The sequence below is a fragment of the Cherax quadricarinatus genome, unplaced genomic scaffold (assembly GCF_038502225.1).
Source record: "Cherax quadricarinatus isolate ZL_2023a unplaced genomic scaffold, ASM3850222v1 Contig363, whole genome shotgun sequence".
NCBI classification, from domain to species: domain Eukaryota; kingdom Metazoa; phylum Arthropoda; class Malacostraca; order Decapoda; family Parastacidae; genus Cherax; species Cherax quadricarinatus.
This window is the reverse complement of record NW_027195389.1, coordinates 143093-162500: the sequence shown is the minus strand read 5'-3', so window position 1 is coordinate 162500 and position 19408 is coordinate 143093. Positions and strand designations below refer to the sequence as shown.

At 39.0% G+C, this 19408-nt stretch overlaps 1 protein-coding gene across 1 annotated transcript in view; it reads right to left on the bottom strand.

The window, feature by feature from the left end:
- LOC128700453 (dynein axonemal heavy chain 12-like) overlaps positions 1–19408 on the bottom strand; it is a 112580-nt gene that overhangs the window by 37223 nt on the left and 55949 nt on the right. The window contains exons 3-4 of the mRNA XM_070080373.1: positions 5669–5797; positions 4437–4592 (exon numbers count right to left, since the gene is read on the bottom strand). Coding sequence (XP_069936474.1) covers positions 4437–4592; positions 5669–5797 — 285 coding nt within the window. The remainder of the gene's footprint in view (positions 1–4436; positions 4593–5668; positions 5798–19408) is intronic.

The window sequence follows — 19408 nt, the reverse complement described above, 5'->3', positions numbered from 1 at the left end:
TCATGAGTTTTCGCCCATCATGAGGCGGGCCAAAGCAGCATGGGTTCGACTCCTTGGCTAGTCGCAGTGTTGTTATTGATCAATAGCATTTGTTCGTGGGTACAATAATATAATATACTGCTTGTTGTACTAGCACACAAAACAGGGAGTAGAATGAAATTAGCCTAATGTTATGAATGGAAAGAGTTGGATGTCCTGGCCCTAAGGAAAACAAAGCTGAAAGGGGAGGGGGAGTTTCAGTGGGGATAAATAAATGGGATTAAGTCAGGAGTATTGGAGAGAATTAGAACTAAGGAAGGGGTAGCAACAATGTTGAAGGATCAGCTAGAGAGAGAGAAGAGAGAGTGTAAATGTATAAATTCAAGGTTTATGTGGATTAAAATAAGGGTCGGATGCAAAAACTGGGTCATGCACCTGGAGAAGAGAGGAGTGTAAAGAAGAGAGAGAGATTTTGGGAGATGTTAAGCGAGTGTGTAGGATCTTTTTTAGCCATGTGAGAGAGTAATTGCGGTAGGGGACCAAAATACTAAAGTAGGAGAATTTAGAGAGGTTGTGGTAGGTAAGTTTGAGATGCCAGGCGTAAATGATAATGGGGAGCATTTTATTAAATTTTGTATAGAAAGGAGTTTGGTTATAGGTAATACATATTTTAAGAAAAAGAGGATAAATAAGTACACAAGATATAATATAAGGAGTAATGGCAATAGTTTGTCAGACTTCGTATTGGTAGATAAAAGACCGTTGGGAAGACTTCAGAATGTACATGTAGATGTGATACAAGGAAAATGGAAGCAGCAAGTAAGGTGAAGATTTATAAACTAAAGGAGGAAGCAGTTAGGGTAAGATTTAAACAACTGTTAGAGGACAGATGGGCTGGTGAGAATACAGGCACTGGAGTAGAAGATGTATGGGATAAGTTTAAGAATATAGTGTTACAGTGTTAAGCAGAAGTTTGTGGTTACAGGAAAGTGGGTGTGGGAGGGAAGAAGAGTGATTGGTGGAATGATGATGTAAAGAGAGTAGTAAGGGAAAAAAAAAGTTAGCATATGAGAGATTTTTACAAAGCAGAAGTGATGCAAAGAAGGAGGAGTATGGGGAGATAAAGAGAGGTTAAAAGAGTGGTGAAGCAATATAAGAAGAGAGCAAATGAGAGTGAGTGAAATGTTATCAACAAATTTTGTTGAAAATAAGAAAAATTTTTGGAGTGAAATTAATAAGTTGAGAAAGGCTAGGGAACAAATGGATTTGTTAGTTAAAAATAAGAGAGGAACGTTATTAAATGGAGAGTTAGAGGTATTGGTAAGATGGAGGGGATATTCTGAGGAATTGTTAAATGTTGATGAAGACAGGGAAGCTGTGATTTCATGTATAGGGCAAGGAAGAATAGCATCTTGCAGGAGTGAGGAAGAGCCAGTTGTGAGTGTGGGGGAAGGTCGTGAGGCAGCGGGTAAAATGAAAGGGGTTAAAGCAGCTGGGATTGATGGGATAAAGATAGAAATGTTAAAAGCAAGAGGGGCTATAGTTTCGTAGTGGTTAGTGTTTTTGTTTAATAAATGCATGGAAGAGTGAAAGGTACCTAGTGATGGGCAGAGAGCATGCATAGTTTCTTTGTATAAAGGCAAAGGGGACAAAAGATAGTTTAAAAAATTTAGGGGAATAAGCCTGTTGAGTATATCTGGTAAAGTGTATGGTAGAGTTATTATTGAAAGAATTAAGAGTAAGATGGAGAGCAGATGAACAGGGATAGCAGATGAACAAGGATAGCAGATGAACAAGGATAGCAGATGAACAAGGAGGTTTTAGGTAGAGTAGGGGGTGTGTAGATCAAGTATTTGCAGTGAAACATATAGATGAACAGTATATAGATAAGAGTAAAGAGATTTTTGTGGCATTTATGGATTTAGAAAAGGGGTATGATAGGGTGGATAAGGGGGCAATGTGGCAAATGTTGTAAATATATGTAATAGAATGTAGGTTATTGAAAATAGTGAAGAGTCTTTACGAGGATAGTGAGGCTCAGGTTAGAGTATGTTGGACAGAGGGAGATTTTTTCCCAGTAAAAGTAGGCCTTAGACGGGGATGTGTGATGTCACCATAGTTGTTCAATATATTTATAGATGGAGTTGTAAGAGAAGTGAATGCTCGGGTGTTGGTAAGAGGTGTGGGGTTAAGAAGAATCTAACACAAAGTGGTAGTTGTCACAGTTGCTCTTTGCTGATGAGAGTTTTTGGGAGATTCTAAAGAGAAGCTGCAGAGGATGATGGAAGAGTTTGGTGGGGTATGTAAAGGAAGAAAATTAAAAGTGAACATAGGAAACAGTAAGGTGATAAGGACAACAAAAATAATAGGAAAATGAAGATTGGATATCACATTGGAGGAAGAGAGTATGAAGGAGGTGAATATATTCAGATATTTGGGAGTGGACTTGTCAGCAGATGGGTCTATGAATTATGAGGTGAATCATAGAATTGACTAGGGGAAAAAGCTCAGTGGTGCACTGAGGAGTCTGTGGAAACAAAGAACTTTATCCATGAAAACAAAGAGGGGAATGTATGAGAGTATAGTTATTCCAACGCTCTTGTATGGGTGTGAGGCATGGGCTGTGAATGTTGCAACAAGAAGAAGGCTGGAGGCAATGGAGATGTCATGTCTGAGGGCAATGTGTGGTGTGAATATAATGCAGAGAATCCTTAATTTGGAGATTAGGAGGAGGTGTGGGATTACCAAAACTGTTATCCAGAGGGCTGCTGAGTGGATATTGAGATGGTTTGGTCATGTAGAGAGGATGGAACGAAATATAATGACTTCGAGAATGTATAACTCTGTAGTGGAGGGAAGGCAAGGTAGGGGTCGGCGTAGGAAAGGTTGGAGGGAGGGGGTTAATGGAGGTTTTGTGTGCGAGGGGCTTGGACTTCCAGCAAGCATACGTGAATGTGTTAGATAGGAGCAAATGGAGATAAACGGTTTTTAGGATTTGACATGCTGTTGGAGTGTAAACAAGGTAACATTTATGAAAGGATTCAGGGAAACCAGTAGGCCAGACTTGGTTCCTGGTGATCGGAAGTACAGTGTCTGCACTCTGAAGGATGGGTGTTAATGTTGCAGTTTTATAACTGTAGTGTAAGCGTGATTCTGGCAAGACTGATGGAGTGAATGATGAAAGTTTTTAAATTTCTGGCCACCCTGCCTTGGTGGGAAATGGCCGATGTGTTAATAAGTAAAAAGAAAATATAAAATATTTATTTATTTTCCTATTTCTAAAGATAAATTATTTGCTGTATTATATTTTACATTCATTCCTCAATTTCTGTATGTATATTCTTGTCTCAAACCCGCCATGACAACAGGAGGCATTCACAGTGTATCCGAGAAAGTGGAGTGTAAGTCTGGTTTCTTGAATGACTGGTCCATCACGAAGGCCTTTCTTAAGATGTGTATATAGTGTTAATTTGAGAGAAAAAATCCTATATGAGACAACTACGTGGAAAAAATGGTACTCTACATATCGTGACGTTCAACTGAGGTCCTCTTCATTCTTCCTTGTTTGTGTCTGGTGTTGTGACCTTCAACTGGGGTTCTCTTCATTTTTCCTTGTTTGTGTCTAGTATTGGATTTTCTGTCTCACTGATCAGTGTTTATTATACTTTGCTGCACTAACATAATGCAAATTTTATTTTACTTGCAAGCACTTCGTTTCAGGTGTGTTTACTGCCTCTCACCAGGCCTATTATATATTGAGAGTGAAGAGCATGAAGTGGCCAAAAGAGACAAAAACACAAGCAACAAATAATGTTTACACTTCTCAGATGCATTGTGCCACTCACACTCATTGTATCTTATACAATATGTGAATTTTAAAAGTAACACTTCTGGTTACCGTACTAATAATAAAGAGTAGTTGACTGATTATTATATTTGTGATGAACAGAGATGAGATTGCTTTACCGTGGATGTAACAATGACAATTCTGTATCTAATAGATTTTGTTCTAGTAAGTAAGTAAGTAAATTTATTCAGGTATACACAATACAGTTACATAGAATTATCATACATAGCAGCATATGTGTAGAGAACCTAGGATAACCCAAAAAAGTCAGACAGAGTGACTTATTTCCGAATATCGTTAAATCGAGGTTCATTAAAGCCAAGGGCTTACTGAATGTAAATTTTATTATATTTAATTAGTTTAACTATTAATTAAATTATAGACACTCTTATTATATTTTGTAACATTTTATAGCCGCTCTCTTAAATTTACTAAAAAAATACTTAATTACAGAATACTGTTTAAATATTCTAACACATTATGGATTTATTCCTAAATTTTGTACCCTTAATTTATCTGTTTAACAGTATTTAGATTTAACACGACACATAATGCAACAATTGATTTGCCACCTTATTGATTAATCCATATACGAAATGAAGTAACTTACCGTAACAACACTGACAGCAAGAGCAAGGTCAACAGTGGTGAAGGTGGGTGGACTAGCCCAGGCAAGGTGGCCGTGACGACCTCTCTCACTAACAATAGTGTGGAAAATACCCAGACCATGAAGCAAGCGATATGTTGCCGCCTCTTCCTCGTCCTCCTGAAACATATTATTATTTTTATTATTATCATCATTGTTATTGCCAGCAGTCTCCCAAAGAGAAAGGCTGGCACAAAATAAAGGAAACATATTCACCCTCATTCATCAACAGCAGTCTTGCCAAAAGTGTGTTGACATCACATTTCATATGTCCCTCCCAACTGTAACATCCCAGTCCCTTCTTCAGAGTGAAGGAACTGTACCTCTCATCTCCAAGAGGAAAAGCTAAGCTTAGAAAACTAACACAGCGACCACAACAACAAAAGGACATTTGACTCCATATCATATTAATAATAATAATGATAATGATGATAATATTAATAATAATAATAATAATAATAATAATAATAATAATAATAATAATACTAATAATCATTATTTCTATAAGTATATGTTGCAGTTTATATCAAATGAATTGTGATGTCTGTGAACTTCTATCAAAATAGCTATTGAGTGATGAAGTGTTTCCATCTTTGTGTCGCCTTGTATTGGTAGGAGATAACTGATGTTAACTGAAATAAAATTAATCAAAGCATTCTGATGCAGAGTGACTGTATAAAATAGTATTGAATTATTCGCAGAGTTGTGTGAATATATTACATTACAAATATCAAGAGATTTATTTATTAATCAAAGATATATTAATATTTTATTACATACCTTTATTAGCAAAGAAAAGTTTTAAGTTCTAGACTGTCAAAAATTATATTTAAATAAAAATGGGCTTCTCAAAAAGTGCACAAAAAATATCTAAACATTATAACAGTATAAATATTTGATTACGTAAGGTCTAATGATGACAGTTAAAGTTATGCTAATCGAAAAGGCTCGTGTAGCAAACAGAACTTTTGGTTTCAATACACCTATGCAAGGGTTTATCAAGTACTGTAGAGGTAGGGATAAATGGTATAAAATACCAATATCATGGATGACACAGATGCAGAATTTTGAGATCTACTGAGCTGAACTTGATAAGCTTCATGTTGGTAAAATCTGCATAATAAATAGGTCTCTTCTGTCTTTGTTAGGCAATGAAATTGAGAATGAACTGTATATGTAAGATTCAGGAAAATTACCTCAACTTCAAACTGTAAGTGAGAGGCATGACGGGTAACAATAGCGATGGCTTCCTGTAGTGCATGATGTGCGTCTCCAGGACTGTCTACATACACCTTCTCAACACCACGTAGCAACGACACTGGGAACTGGTGAAAAATATTATAAAATAATCATCTTTCAAAAGCCTCATAATTACTATTGCGACCTCAGAGAAAACACAGTAAATATTTTGTATATATATTTTATTCAAATAATTTTATATTGCTGATGTGTTCATTAACAGCTAAAATTAAAATTTCTTGCTTTATATTATTATTTGACTTATTATATTAGCTTTTATGTATAGGTAAGATGTAACAACTACACTTCTCATTGTGCTCGCTGTTGAATAGTGTTGATTTGTTGCCTAAACTTGCAGACTACCTGCTCGCTTGTTTAACGGTTCGTGTCAGGTACAAATCACCTGATGTCGAGTCTGCAGGCTTTGTTTAGGTCTCTTGTTGCTCCTTGTTGAGGAAACATCTTATTTCTCTGCTCTGTCAGCTTGAGTTTTTGATAGAATATGTCTCCAATAGTGAGCCGGGATATATGTCTTGTAACTCTGTGCAACTGTAGTTGTTCACAGAGCATTATTTAAACCTTGTGATATTTGACGTTTTCAGAGGTTGTGTGTCTTGGAGACACTACATCTCTGGTCCCAAGTTCAACTCTCGACCTACATTTGTTCTGGCATCTACTCACTGTCGTAGTCGGGATACTGGTAAATGCTGAACTCAATTTAAGTAATATGGGAGTTTTATGCTTTTGATGAAGGATCTGTTGAAGGTCTGCTGTTAGGGTCATTTTTATTTTTGTGCTGTTCACTTCAGCTTCGAGCATTATTGCTGTTTGCCGAATGGCTCATTATATTGTTCAAGGAAGCTGTTTGATTGTTTCGATGGTTCAGAAGTTAGCTTATTGAGGGACTTGTGGATGTGGATTTTCAGGTCACAAGAATCGAGTATAATCTGTTTGCTGGAAACACAAGATAAATCCCCAAAGAAACCTGATATGATTAATTCTTTAGGACTTTATCTCAACTCAGAAATGATTATAAGATGTCGAGGAAGAATTCATAGATGGATTTGATTCTAGGAATTCACTTTTATATTTCGTATAATCTGAATTAATTATTTCCAGACGCTGAGTAATTCCAGTTTTGCCTCAAGATAATCAAAATCTAGGTTTGGTTCTTGAGTTAACCCTTCACAGACTGAAATTAGATGATCTAATTATGTAATCTTAATCTGTAAGGAGTTAAACTGGGTACTCAAGGAAGCCATTGTACTTGAATATTGATAATTCTAGCACCACACTTAGTGTTTTCACACGACACTACTATAACAGCTGAGAGCTTGTGTCAGCAATATCTACTGACCCACTAACTGTGGCCTCAGGGTCAGTGACCTTGAAGGGTACAGGGTACAGATGACTGGACCTTGATGCCCGCTGTCCTGTGTTGATGCGGTCTCAGCTTGGAACACTGCTGAGTCACCATAAGTAATGATGTTATACACTTCATCCACTACATTTATATAAATGTCGCTGTATAACTGTATATCACACATGTATATTTCTTACACAAATATATAAATGTCACTGTTAATATATGAAAGCTTACTCTTTATATAACTTCCTTTTATACATAAGAGACAGCATAAGACACAGTCTTGTCTCTTAATTTGTGTCTATATACACACTATAACCACTGATAAACACTGTGTAGATATATATATATATATATATATATATATATATATATATATATATATATATATATATATATATATATATACATACATATATATATATATATATATATATATATATATATATATATATATATATATATATATATATATATATATATACATTCAAGCAAGCTGGGTGCCATCTTGTGGAGAAATTTTCTCCAGGAGGGGGGTATCAGCCCCCTTCAGCCCTTTCAGCCCCTTCAGCCCCTTTCAGCCCTGAGGGGCCAAGCCCTCTCAGAAGAGGCGAGCGTCTTGTTTACTGCTACAGTGAGTAATTGATCACAGATGCTATGCGACGTAGTCAAGTGACCTCTGCTCCTTGTGGCAGTGTTGCAAAGTGTATTTTTATAAGAGACAGTACATCTCTTACTTAGCAGGACAATTAAGGAAAATCCTGCTCCCACTTTATTACCATGGTAAAAATAGTGGACATTGTTGTCTATGCTTAAGACAGCAAGAATCAAACATTCTGCTTTGCTTCATCGAGGAAGTGGCAAGGAAGCAAGGAGTACTAGGTCAGCTTTTTTTGTGCTAGGGCAGTGACGGCTTGGGGCGGTGTGGCGTCGCCAGATTAACTTTGACTCTTCTACGAGTGACACTGATGCCAGGATAACTAACAAAGAACACTGATCTGTGCGTTAGTGTGGACAAAGTGTCTCACAAAACACGATAAACACTTACAGAGAAGTGTGATCAACTTCTTAGTGATATTGTGTGAACAATTATTGACGAACAGTGTAACAACGAGTGTTGCGATTCAACAGAGTGTAGTGCGACATTCTTCAAAGAACACTATTCTTCAATCAACTCAACGGATATCCGGGCGTAATTACGGGTCAGATACATATACCCAGGTAAGTGTAAGTGACTGCGCAGTTGAGTATAAAATCGTGAGTTAGTCACTTATCATAAACCCCGGTGATATGTGGACCATTGAGTCCAAACAAGTACGTACATCGTCAGCCACCAGTGTATGAAATATGCTGACATAACACCCCCTAGGGGTAATTTATAATCATACAAATTATATTTCTTGACAGCCCATGTTGAGATGGTTTCGACAGCTTCTAGACCTCGTTTGCAGGGGCAGATGTGCAGGCGATGAGTTGTCCTTTTAAGTTAAGTATAAGTCTTTAAACTTAACTGGTAATGCCATTTCTCAACACAATTGGTCGTGCTCGAACCGGATAAAGGCCACACTGTGGTCCAAATATGTTGTACTACAGTGTACAAATAACCTATGAGCCAAGGTCCTTCGAAAAAAGCTGTAAAACTAGTGTTTTACAATATAAATCAGTATAAATGAGTCCCTCCAGACTCAATCACAGAGAATGGGCAGCCAAAAGAAAACGGGCGCTCACCCAGCGTTCACCCAAAGAAAACGGGAGCTGGGTGACTCACCCAACAAGAAAACGTGGGATGGTACCCGGCACCCACTGCTCCAATCTCGAAAATTGCTGACCAAGACAACAACAACCCAAGTGATGTTCAGTTTGTCTGAGTATATATACACATAGTGTTTATAATGTTTATAGACAGAAATTAAGAGACAAGATTGTGTTAAAGTTTGTTTCTTATAGATCTACCTGTTATATTAAAGGAACTTATATATAAAGTGTAAGCTTTCAAATATATTAACAGTGGAATTTATATATGTGTAAGTAATATTCACGTGTGATTTACAGTTATAGAGTGACATTTATAGTGTATAGTGAATGAAGTGTATAACATCGTTATTTACGATTAATCATCGTGGTCAGGCTGACGCAGCAAACTCAAGCCATAAACACCAGCCACATGTACTGTGTACCCTTCATGGTCATTGACCCTGAGGTTAAGCTTAGTGGGTCAGTAGTGTCTGACTCGATTATTGCTGACTTAATCATAACAAAAACTCAGCTGTTTATAGCAGTACAGTGTTTTTTAAACACTCTAAGTGTGGTGCTAGAATTTTCAATATACCATTAAAATGGCTTGTTTGAAAACTCAGTTTCAGTCTTTACAGACTAAGATTACACAATTAGAAAATCTAATTTCAGTCTGTATAGGATTAACTCAAGATACAAACATAGATTTTGATGATCTTGAGGTCAAGTTTGAATTATTTACACAACGTATGGAAATAATTAATTCAGACTATACACATTATGAAAATAAATTTCTTGAATCAGATCCATCTGAGGATGAAATTAAAAATGTTTTGGATACTTTTAGTGATCAACAATTAAGGTGGACAGGAGTACAGGCTATCTGCCGCAAAACTCTGTCACAGAGACCTACTGTAACTAGTGGTCAAACACCTGATACACCTGTAACAACAACAAGTGTCCCATTACCAAGCTTACCTACATTGTCATTACCTATTTTCCAAGGTCATAATTATGAAGAATTCATTAGTGGTTTTCAATCCATAGTAAATTCACGAACTGACATAGATGAGATTGCTAAGTTCAATTACCTTAAATGTCTTGTGAAGGGAGAGCCCTATGAACTGATTAAGTCATTTCCGGTGGTTAAAGGCAATTATCAAATAGCCTTACGTGTCTTAGCAGACAATTACTTCGATGCTGACAAGGCTAGAGTTAGACATGCAGTCTTAATATCAAGCTTGAAGCCACCCAAACATTGTTTTTCAGACTTACAGGCATTTAGAATTACATTAGACAATAGTCTCAGATCTCTAGATGCTAAATATGACCTAAGACAATGTGATTGGTTTATCAGTGGTATTGTACAAGATAAGTTGTCACCACAAACTATTGAACGATTAAATATTATGTTCAATAAACGCTATTTCACTTGTGAAGAAATTAGCAATGGTTTACAAACAATAGTTTCATGCATGCAAGCAACGAGACAAGACGAAAAATCCACAAATCCAGTGGATAATAAACCTTCAACTCAGTATAAAAAGAGTATACCTACTCCCACTAAACCACATAATGGGAAATCCCATATAGGCATTTATCAAGTTGTGAATACAACAGACAGTAAACAGACTGTCATACATAAACGTACTCCAAAATGTGTACTTTGTGATGGAACACATTGGGCACAGTATTGTATTCAATACACATCAATGGAGGCACGTAAACAACGTGTTCATCAGCTGAAAAGGTGCATCAAGTGTTTAGGTGAACACAAGGGAGGAAAATGCTCACTGAAGAAGTGTTTTAAATGCAAGGGTATGCATCATACAGCATTATGCCCAAATACTTTTGCTGAACAGCAGCAGACTTCCACAGAATCAGGAAGTCAACAAGCAACAGCATTAAATGTGAGAGATAAGTTTAAAGCAACTGCTCTCCCGATAGCTCGAGTTGAGTTAGATAATAAATTACACAAAACCAATGTGCTAACACTATTTGATCAAGGCTCACAAAGGTCCTTCATAAGAAGAACAGTGTTGCAGAAACTGAATAAACAACCCTATGCCAAAATACAGTTAGATATAGCTGGTTTTTTCCACAATTCTGGTAAACAGACATATGACCTAGCCAGAATCACTGTTGGTCTAGGAAACAGGAAAAAGACAGTAGAAGCTGTGGTAGTAGATGATTTGCCTAAGTCTGTGCAGATCCAGGGATTAAAAGAAACAGTTGCAGCACTGAAAGCAGCTAAGGTCAAGTTAGCCTGTCCTGACATACAGACGGACACAATTAGTCCAATTGATTTAATCATTGGAAGTGATTATTATAACTGTTTTGTGCAAAATATAGTAAGTAAACATGATGTTCACTTGCTGAAAACAGCAGGAGGCCACATGATATGTGGTCCCATTCCCTCTCAAAGTGGGAAAGAAGCTGATATTGATTCAGTGGAAAATGTACTAGTTACGAGAATAACCGCTGATCATGTACCACAGCAAAAATTATCATTACTGGAAGAAATGAATGAACCAGTTAAGTTGTGGAATTTAGATGCGATAGGTATTGATGTAAATAAACCAAGCCCACAAGAGTCTTAGACTTATAGCCAATATTTGGACACTGTCAAATATAAAGATGGACAGTATTGGGTTAGGTTACCATGGAAATTAAATCCGCCACATCTACCTAGCAATTATCGCATGGCTTTCGGACAGATGCAAGCACAAATACATGAGCTCAGGAAGAATCCAGAGCTACTGACTGTCTATGATAATATCATACAAGAACAGTTGGACAATAAATTCATTGAGGAAATAGTCGAAGATAAGTTGAAGACAAACGCTCATTATCTCCCACACCATGGAGTCAGAAAAGATTCTGAAACCACTCCACTACGTGTTGTATATAATTGCAGCGCACGTGCAAATAAAGATGTAGCAAGTCTTAATGACTGTCTGATGACCGGACCCTCACTATCTGAGAAGCTTGGAGACGTGCTTATGAAATTTCGCACAAACCCATATGCCTACACGGCTGATATTTCCAAAGCTTTCTTAAGAGTAGGACTACAAGAAATAGATAGATTATACTCGATTCTTGTGGCCTGAAAATCCACATGATCCTCAAAGTCCCGTGAAAACTTATCGTTTCAAATCAGTATTATTTGGTGCAACATCCTCTCCATTCTTACTAGAAGCTACTCTAAATACACATTTGAAGAAATCTCAAAGTCCCTTCAAAGAAATCTTAAAGAAAAGTTTCTATGTGGACAATCTTCAAGGTACTGTGAATAAAGAGAAGGATTTGAAATCCTTATATAGAGAAGCTAACAAGGAGATGAAAGAAGCAAACATGCCTCTAAGGATGTGGAATACAAATTCAAAGCAATTAAGGGAACTTATCAAAGAAGATTTCCCTGAAACTGAAATTCCTGATTGCAACAATATGCTGGGACTTAATTGGAACACACAGGAAGATACTTTGAGTCTCAAAAAGATAAACAACAAATCATGCAGTACACTCACTAAACGTAGTTTACTGTCAGAGGTATCACAATGTTTTGATCCTCTAGGACTCGTCTCACCAATTACCATAAAGGGTAAAATGCTTATGCAAGATGCATGGAAACTCAAAACTGGATGGGATGAGAACTTGCCTCTAGAAATGAGTCAAGCATGGGATGAAATATCCAGGGAGTTTAAGCAACTTCATCAAATTACATTTCCCAGACAAATAGGTCAAGAGGGAAACAAGTACACATTACATGTGTTCTGTGATGCGTCAACCAGAGGTTATGGCGCGGTAGCTTACATGAGTAATGCTGAAGGAAGTACACTAATTACTTCAAAGGCCAGGGTAGCACCCTTGAAGGTCAGAACAGTACCACAATTGGAACTGACAGCACTCTATGTAGGTACAAAATTAGCTGTCTATCTCAACAAATTACTTGATCATCTCACTATTGAGAAAACCGTGATCTGGAGTGATAATGAAGCAGTTCTCCAGTGGTTAAGAAATAATAAGAGTAAGCTGGTCTATGTACAGAACAGAGTAGCAGAAATAAAAGAGATGCAGAGAGATTATCTCTTTCTTCACGTCTCTACCCAAGAGAATCCAGCTGACATGTTATCACGTGGTGTCCCACTCAAGAAATTTGTGGATAATAAATTATGGCTCCACGGGCCGAACTGGCTCTCTAATGAAAATAACTGGCCTCAGCAAAAAGCTCACATTATGCCAGAAGAAACAGTCTGCTTGAACACAGCAGAAATAAGTTGTGTAAATACTGCAGCAGCCACAACAGAAATAGTCATTGATGGATATTACAACCTAGGATTTCAAATGGCCTGTTATCCCAGGTGTAATGGGAGCAAATAAACACAGTAGAAAAAGTTTAGACTTATATTATCCTTCACCAATTTAGAACAGCAATATGTACACTATTTACAGTGATAAATATAGTGCACTCCACGGTAAGCAAGGCAGAAATAGAAGCCACAAGATAGCACACCGTGCTTCAACCAGCTCTAGAGTGGGAATGACAAGGGCAGACAGGAGAGCGGTATCCACATAACCTCTGCGATTGTCAATCCCACCTTCTTATTGGCTAGAACCTGGTCACTAGTTGAACGATGGGGCCCCATCATCAACTCTTAGCAACCTGGTTCGCTGGTTGGGGGAGATAGCCTGTAAATGAGGGTGTGTCCATGCGCCGAATAAAGGTTACGTACTCTTTGCATGCCACACCCCCACCCCCGAGAAGGCTCAGGATTAGGCTGCCACCTCCCAGTGGTAACCGTGCCGCCATGGCACAAAATAATGGGACCGCCTATCCTCTCCACCATCCCACTCTTAGATAGAGCTCAGCTTTCCTAGTGACCAAAAGCCAAACCCTAAACTCAGAGTGAGACAGCAGTCAGATAGGCCAACATAGGTCCAAGATACAAGCGGACGGTAGCCCGTATCCCCTCACTAAAAAAAAAACCCCACATCAGGGGATAAAAAAAAAGAGCTTGAAAGGGGGGTTACCACAAATACATCCTAACCTAAATAAAATATTAAACTAGACTCTTGACAAAGAGTCTGCCAACACATTTTCTTTGCCGGCAATGTACTGAATTTTGAAATTGTAGGGCTGCAGCCTGAGCGTCCAACGCATAAGCCTTGTGTTGTGATTCTTCATGGCTTGGAGATAGACTAACGGGTTGTGATCACTGTAGACTGTGACCACCTGCGATGTCTGGCCCACATAAACATCGAAATGTTCCAAAGCCAGTACCAGCGCGAGGGCTTCTTTTTCAATGGTAGAGTAAGCTCTCTGATGTGGCTGGAACTTGGCTGAAAAGTATGCTACAGGCTGCAACTCCTTGTTCCCGATTTGTAATAGTACCGCCCCAACCCCAGACTCACAAGCATCAACCTGTAATGAAAAAGGTTTGGAGAAGTCTGGAGACAGGAGAATGGGTGCAGAGCACAATAATCTTTTTGCTTTATTAAAAGCAGTGTTACAATCTGACGTCCAATTAAAGGGAACTTTATGACTGGTAAGAGAGGTAAGAGGGGCTACAATATCTGAGAAATTCTTACAGAATCTTCTGTAAAATCCTATCATGCCTAGGAAACGTTGAAGAGATTTCCTATCATGAGGAACTGGATAATCTTTAATCGAAAGAACTTTAGCAAGTTTAGGTGCAACATTACCACTACCTACTTCATGGCCTAGAAAAGTGATAGTGGCCTGGCCAAAGGAAGATTTAGATAAATTAACTGTTAATTGGGAATTCTTAAAGGTCTCAAACAGAGCTTTAAGTCTAAGTAGGTGTTGATCCCAAGTATCAGACACCACAACAATATCATCTAGGTATGCTGCCGTGCCTTCAAGTCCTTTAATAGCCTGATGGATGAGTTTCTGGAATGAAGAGGGGGAATTTTTCATTCCGAAGGGGGTAACTGTATACTGATAATGACCTCCTGGAATTACGAAGGCAGAGATTTCCTTCGCCTTATCTGTCAAAGGTACCTGATAGTAACCTTTAAGGAGATCTAATTTGGACACAAAAGTAGCCTTACCCACAAAGTCAATTACGTCATCCAGACGAGGAAGAGGGTAAGCATCTGTAATTGTGACCTCGTACATTGTGCCCAAAGATCAGCTCAAACGGACTATACCCTGTAGACTCTTGCACCGTCTCTCGTACTGAGAATAGCAACAACGGTAGAGATTCATCCCAATCTGTCGGAAAGTGCATGCAAAAACTTCTCATCATTGTTTTTAATGTTTGGTGGAATCTTTCCAAGGCGCCTTGGGACTGAGGGTGATAGGCAGTGGATAAGTTGTGAATTATCCCTAACCTAGTTAATACTTCCCTAAATGCTTTGGCAGTGAAGTTAGTACCTTGATCACTTTGTATAGTTTTAGGAATGCCAAAACAAGAAATGAATTTTGTTAAAGCTTTGAGAATAGCTTTAGTATTGATACTACGCATAGGGATTGCTTCAGGATATCTGGTTACTTTATCCATAATTGTAAATAAATACTGATTTCCAGACTTTGACTTAGGTAGTGGACCTACACAATCTATAATTAAATCTGCAAAAGGTTCTCCATCAGCAGGTATGGGTTGGAGAGGTGCAGGTTTAATGGAATGTCCAGGTTTCCCAACTTGCTGACATTCTCGGCAACACCTAATATGATTCTTCACATCTTTCTTTAATTTTGGCCAATAAAATTCTTTTGTGATTCTATACAAGGTTTTTGTAATTCCTAAGTGACCTCCTAATGACGTATTATGAGCTATATTTAATATCTGAGGTCTATACTTGGTTGGAACCACTAACCTGTCGTATAATTGCCGGCCCTCTATCTCCTTACCAGTCTCAGTGCATACCAAATAATCATTTTTAACTTCATACTTGACTGGATGACCCAAAGAGGATTTACCCATGGCTGCCTCAAAAGCGAATTTTAAAGAAGGGTCCTTTCGTTGTTCCTCCCGGAAGGACAGTCCCTCGGGCATGGAAACAGAGACATCTGGGAATCCTGCAACCTGGGAATAGGAAGGCTTGATCGGGGTCTGTTCACTTGATTTACGAGACTCCGGCCGGTGTGTCTCATAAAACAACGTGGCTATTCCGAGATCGGAGTCGTCCAAGGATAGGTCAACATTCTCCCCAGACAACCCTTGGGATGTTGCCCGAGTTATGGCCAACACTGGAGAAGCATTAATCATTATAGGTTCAGGACACGAAGTAACAGTAGTAATGTTATTACCCAGTAATAACATGGCATTTTTCATGGGAAATCCTTTTGAGATACCTACAGTCAAGTACCCAGTGTAATATTTGCACTGTACATAAATTTTATGCAAAGGAACTGAATATATAGCTCCTCCGTAAGCTTCCAATAAAACTGAGGAATTCAAGGAAGTATTCTCTGAAAGGGGTAATATTCCTTCTCTGACAAGTGAGCAATATGCTCCAGTATCTCTAAAGGTATTTACTTTAGTTGGTTCTGAGTTTTCCTGAAGGGAAATAAGACTTTCGCAATAATAAGGGGCCATACCTTTTTCTACTTCTCTAGGGGACATGTTACTAGGGATATTAGAGATTTTCCCGATGGGTTGAGGTTTTTGAGGGCAGTTGGAACTGATGTGACCTACTTTATTGCATCTGAAGCAGACGACAGGCTTGCCCTTTACTCCCTGATGACGTTGCAAGTGGTGTCGTTCTGGCTGGTGCCTCTCTGGATATTGTTGTCGAGATGCTCCATAAGTAGTTTGCCTCTCCGCAGGGGGACCATATGTTGAGAAGCGTGGCTCACCAGGTGACTTATTTGGATGACGTAGACGCTCTCCCTCCTGCTGGCACTTCATTCTCCAATGTTGTCGATCTCTGCTCACGCCAGACTGTTGAAAAGAGAGACAGGACCGCTCGGACAAGGAGCGGTTCGTTTCGAAGGTATCAGCCAACCTGGCCGCCTCCAATGCAGTGGTTAAGTCACGATCCTGCAGAAAGACACGAACCTCTGGTCCCACAGACTCCAGCAGGTTATCAATCAGAATAAGCTGCACCAGCTCCTCAAAGTTAGAGACACCACTCGCTTTATACCAGCTGGTAAAAGCTTTGGTTTGCTGTCTCACAAAGTCCACCAGGGATTGACCAAGCTGCCGCCTGTTCAATTTGAAGGTCTTACGATATTTAGCTGGGATACATGTATATGCTCCCAACACTGTGGTCTTCACTACTTGATAATCAGAGAATTCAGCGTCAGTTAATACCGACGTAAATTCCTGTGCCTTACCCAATAATGCTGTATGAACCAACGCTGCCCAGTGCTGTTCCGGCCACCTCAAGGCTCGAGCCTGATTTTCGAAGCTTTCGAAAAATTGCTCTGGTTCGGCCTCATTGAAGCGGGGAACAAGCTGTACTGCTTTTTGTAAACTGAAATCGTTTACAGAATGCGAAAACTGCCTCCTTTCTCTTTCCCTATCAAATTCTTCCCTTGCGAATGCTCTCTGTTCCCTAGTTTGCTCAAGATTGATTTTTGCCAGCTCAAGTGCCAACGACGCTGATTCACCCTGAGACAACCCAGCTGCACTATACTGACCATTTTGCTCCGTAGGTATATCATCTTCCTCCTGCGAGAACATAGTAGTTTTTGCCCTAGCTCCCGTAGAGGGAGGAGTTTGATGTGCCATCTCTTCTTCAATAAGTATGTCAGCAATAAGTGAACGCAGTTGCGCAGCTGTAAGAGTGCGTTTATAGGGAATGCCAATGGAACGAGCAATTTGCCAACAACGCTGTAGAGACAATTTAGGTAGGTTATGCAAAGTATATGCCGACACCAGGCGTCTGACTCGTCTAGGTGGCATAAGTTATTCGCTATGCACAGTACGAATACCCCAACGTAACACGTTAATTTGCAGAACACGCTTAGCTATGCACAGTACGATTGCAGAATACGCATACAAGCAAAGCCGACTGCACACAAGATTGACCGTAGCGAAGCGAGCACACTGAACAAGCTAGTAGCGAGCTGTTGAACGATCACACAATAGCAAGGCTGATCATAAGCAACTGACACGCAAAATTTGTAAAGCGAAGCGAAACAGCAAGCTACACAATGTTCCTGCTACAAGCTTCACCCTAAGCTCAACCGTTTCTCTAAGTTCAGCTCTCGGACAGGCTACCCATATTACAACCTAGGATTTCAAATGGCCTGTTATCCCAGGTGTAATGGGAGCAAATAAACACAGTAGAAAAAGTTTAGACTTATATTATCCTTCACCAATTTAGAACAGCAATATGTACACTATTTACAGTGATAAATATAGTGCACTCCACGGTAAGCAAGGCAGAAATAGAAGCCACAAGATAGCACACCGTGCTTCAACCAGCTCTAGAGTGGGAATGACAAGGGCAGACAGGAGAGCGGTATCCACATAACCTCTGCGATTGTCAATCCCACCTTCTTATTGGCTAGAACCTGGTCACTAGTTGAACGATGGGGCCCCATCATCAACTCTTAGCAACCTGGTTCGCTGGTTGGGGGAGATAGCCTGTAAATGAGGGTGTGTCCATGCGCCGAATAAAGGTTACGTACTCTTTGCATGCCACAATGGATCTAAATACTCATCTTTGGGTAAACTATTAAGAGTTACAGCTCTTGTCTTTGAATTCATTAAAGGAATAAAACCTGATTATGAATGTCTTGAACCCATTAAATACTGGGTGAAACTAATACAGAAAGACGTTTTCTCTACAGAATATAAATTTCTAGAAACACAAGATAAATCCCCAAAGAAACCTGTTATGATTAATTCTTTAGGACTTTATCTCGACTCAGAAAAGATTACAAGATGTCGAGGAAGAATTCATAATTCTTCACTACCTAAAGAAGCCATACATCCAATATTGATCCCCAAGAATCATTGGCTAACAAAACTGATTGTGCAAAACGCCCACAGTAACGTGTTACATGGTGGGGTAGCTGACACACTTTGTCATATACGACAATCCTACTGGATACCTCAAGGTCGACAAAGTGTGAAAAAACAAATAAAGGACTGTATTACTTGTCGTCACTACGATATGCGATTATGTCAGTATCCAGGTCCACCTCCATATCCCTCTGAAAGAGTTTGTCATATCACTCCGTTTGAGGTGACAGGTGTAGATTACACTGGACCAATAATTTTAACCAAAACAGTTGACAAAGTTCTCATCAAGGTGTACATCTGTTTGTTCACTTGTGCTACAACTAGAGCAGTACATCTAGAAGTAGCCACTGACATGTCTGCTGAAACTTTTATCAAATTATTCAGAAGGTTTGCAGCCAGAAGGGCATGTCCCAGACTGATGATTTCAGATAATGCAACGAACTTTGTTGCTGGTGCTGCTTATATAAGCAAGATCTTTGATCAACCAGAAGTACAACAGATGCTGAATCAACGCAGATGTCGTTGGAGATACATTCCTCCTAAATCTCCATGGCACGGCGGATTTTATAAAATTATGATCGGCATTGTAAAACGTTGTTTAAGGAAGACTCTTCATCGTCAAAGAATCGACTTAGAAGAATTCCATACAGTTGTGA